At 37.4% G+C, this 2,556-nt stretch overlaps 1 protein-coding gene across 1 annotated transcript in view; it reads right to left on the bottom strand.

Moving 5' to 3' along the window:
• LOC103131478 (C-type mannose receptor 2-like) overlaps positions 1-1,703 on the bottom strand; it is a 12,847-nt gene extending 11,144 nt beyond the window's left edge. The window contains exons 1-4 of the mRNA XM_016666687.1: positions 1,543-1,703; positions 986-1,378; positions 425-772; positions 7-168 (exon numbers count right to left, since the gene is read on the bottom strand). Of these exons, the coding sequence (XP_016522173.1) occupies positions 7-168; positions 425-772; positions 986-1,378; positions 1,543-1,576 (937 nt within the window). The 5' untranslated portion in view covers positions 1,577-1,703. The remainder of the gene's footprint in view (positions 1-6; positions 169-424; positions 773-985; positions 1,379-1,542) is intronic.
• Between the last annotated feature and the right edge of the window lie 853 nt (positions 1,704-2,556).

Raw genomic sequence — 2,556 nt, 5'->3', positions numbered from 1 at the left:
CGTAGCGCAGACCCATCCAGACATAATCAGTCGATGCGTTCTTGACTTTCTCCTGGATCCATTTCTGATCCTCCATGTTGGTGATGGTGACCAGGTCATGGTGGTGATCTCTGCAGTAGGTCAAGGCGTCCTCCCAGGTTTTATTTTCTTTGATCAGGATCACGTTATCTGCATCAAGAAGCAATAAAAACACTATCAGTGCAACTACAGCTTCATTTATCTCAAGACACAGAGCCTTGAACAATTTAAAAGATCTGAAATGTTTCATATTTCTACATGTCTTATGCAATGTATGTGTAGATAAGACAATTTTTTAATAGATTTAGTATTTATATGACAAAGACTTCAACAGTATAATAAAGCTCTTATTTCTTCCTACATATTCACTTAGATTTAAAGACGTCCTATTTCAGCAAAAACTCACCATCATAACAGATGAAGGGTTTTCTTTCAGCACAGCTCACATTCTTCCATCTGCCTCCATTATCAAACACAGTCGTGGCACATTGACCACTGATGGATTCTGGATTGTTAAAGTTTTTATTCCAGTGTCTGAAAGATGAATTGCTTCCATCTGACCACCTCCAGGTGTCTCTGAACAGACCAAAGTATGATTTACTGTCTGAAGTGTTCATCAATTTCTTCACTTCTTCATCCTGTAGCTGCTTTAATCCACTGATCAGGTCTGTGTGTTTCTCTCTGCAGTAACTCTGAGCTTTCTGCCAGGTCTTCTTGTCTTTAATCAAGTGATATTTATTGGGTCTATTAGTCTCTGTGGAGTGAACAGACACATGTCAATCTCCATTTCTAATTTTTTAAGATAAACTTAAAATCAGGTTCATTGATGGATGATGTGAAAGTAGTGATTCCCATTTCTTGTTAGTGAAATTGATACTTTAATTTTCTTCTTTTGTAAAATATTTTATCCAGACAGTTTTATTAGACAATCTATTGAGTTTAGATTCTGTGTTACTTTAATACTCACCATCATAGCAGAGGAAATATTCAGACCAATGACAACCCTGATCTTGCCATGTGAGATTTTGATTTTGATACATAGCCCCACAGTTCTCAGAACCTTTAATTCCTCTATCAGATGGTTCTCCTTGTTTCCAGTTTGTCTCACTTTCATTGAACTTCACTCCAGGCAGAGACCAGTACCATGTTCTGTTAAATTCTGGTTTACTGATCAGACCAATCCAAGCTTCCTTCATTTCTCCAGCTGAGATGTTGATGAGTCTCTTCATGTCCTTCATGTTAGTCACTGTGACCAGGTCAGTGTGTTTCTCTCTGCAGTACTGCTGAGCTTCAGTCCAGTTCTTATTCTCATTAATGTAGTGAAACTGATAGAGCTGACAGTCCATGAAGCAACACTGAGCTGAAACATAAACAATGGTGGAATTAAATTGGGATGATTTCATCAAAACACAATATGGGCTTTCAATTTTCAATATAATATGACTAGAACTTTTATTGAAGTTTCTGCTTGATTGTAAAGAGGTGTCTCTCTCTCTTCATAGTTTATGTTTCAGATCAACTTACCCATCAGGAAGAGCAGAATCAGACTCCACTGCATCTTTGCTGTCAGATGAATTATTTTCCTCCAGCAGTTTGTCTCTGTTGGATGAAGAACATTTAAACAGTGAAAAGCTGCAGCTCTCCCTCCACTGGACAGAGAAACAATGAGAGCAGAGAGATGAAGACAGACAGGAGACACTCTGCTCGGCCTTTTTTGTTAAGTAGAAATAAAAATAAACACAAACATGACTGTCATGGGCTGTAGTGAGAGGTGGTGAAGGAGGCGTCATAGACCCAGGTAGGAGTGGAGAAAAATAATTATTTAATGATGAATGGTCATAACTAAGTTCCAAAAACCAGGCAGCAGTCGAGCAGAATGCTAAGACTCACAAACTAGTAGCACTGAAAACATGAAGGAACATCACAAGACACAGACGAGACATTACACTGTTAGACAGCACAGTAGGACAAGAACACAGGTGGGTTTAAATACTCAAGGGAACGAGAGACACCAGGGAACAATCAGGGGGTTGACAGGACAACACAGAGACTCCACAGAACACAGAAAACTGAAGAAACCTAAAATAAACACACAGGAAATCTCAAATCACAACCATGACTTAACATTCATATAAAAGTGAAGTTTGTCATGTACCAAAAGTTAAGCTCAGACAGTCATCATTTCCATCTGCTTCCTTTTCTTTCTGTCTTGTTTTGTCTAAATTTCTCAGTAGATTATTTATTTCCTTTCATGACAAGCAGAGCTCCACTAACACAGCTCTGTTATAGAACTGAAATTTTAATATCATTATTTGGATATTCAAACTAAGGGTGGGGTAAGGCATGATGGAGTCATTCTGCTTATGAAAGAAATCATTTATAATCTATGCAAAGTTTACAATGGGAAAAAAAATAACTTCTATAATCAGGATCTAGCAGAACAGACAAATTAACTAAAGTACAGATATTTATTACAGTTCCTCTATTTGACAGAAATAACTATTAATATCTTTATATCACATGTATCTTATGCCTGGA

Source organism: Poecilia formosa, unplaced genomic scaffold (assembly GCF_000485575.1).
Source record: "Poecilia formosa unplaced genomic scaffold, Poecilia_formosa-5.1.2 Scaffold772, whole genome shotgun sequence".
NCBI classification, from domain to species: domain Eukaryota; kingdom Metazoa; phylum Chordata; class Actinopteri; order Cyprinodontiformes; family Poeciliidae; genus Poecilia; species Poecilia formosa.
Note: the sequence above shows the minus strand (reverse complement) of the source record. Positions and strands in the feature narration are given on the sequence as shown.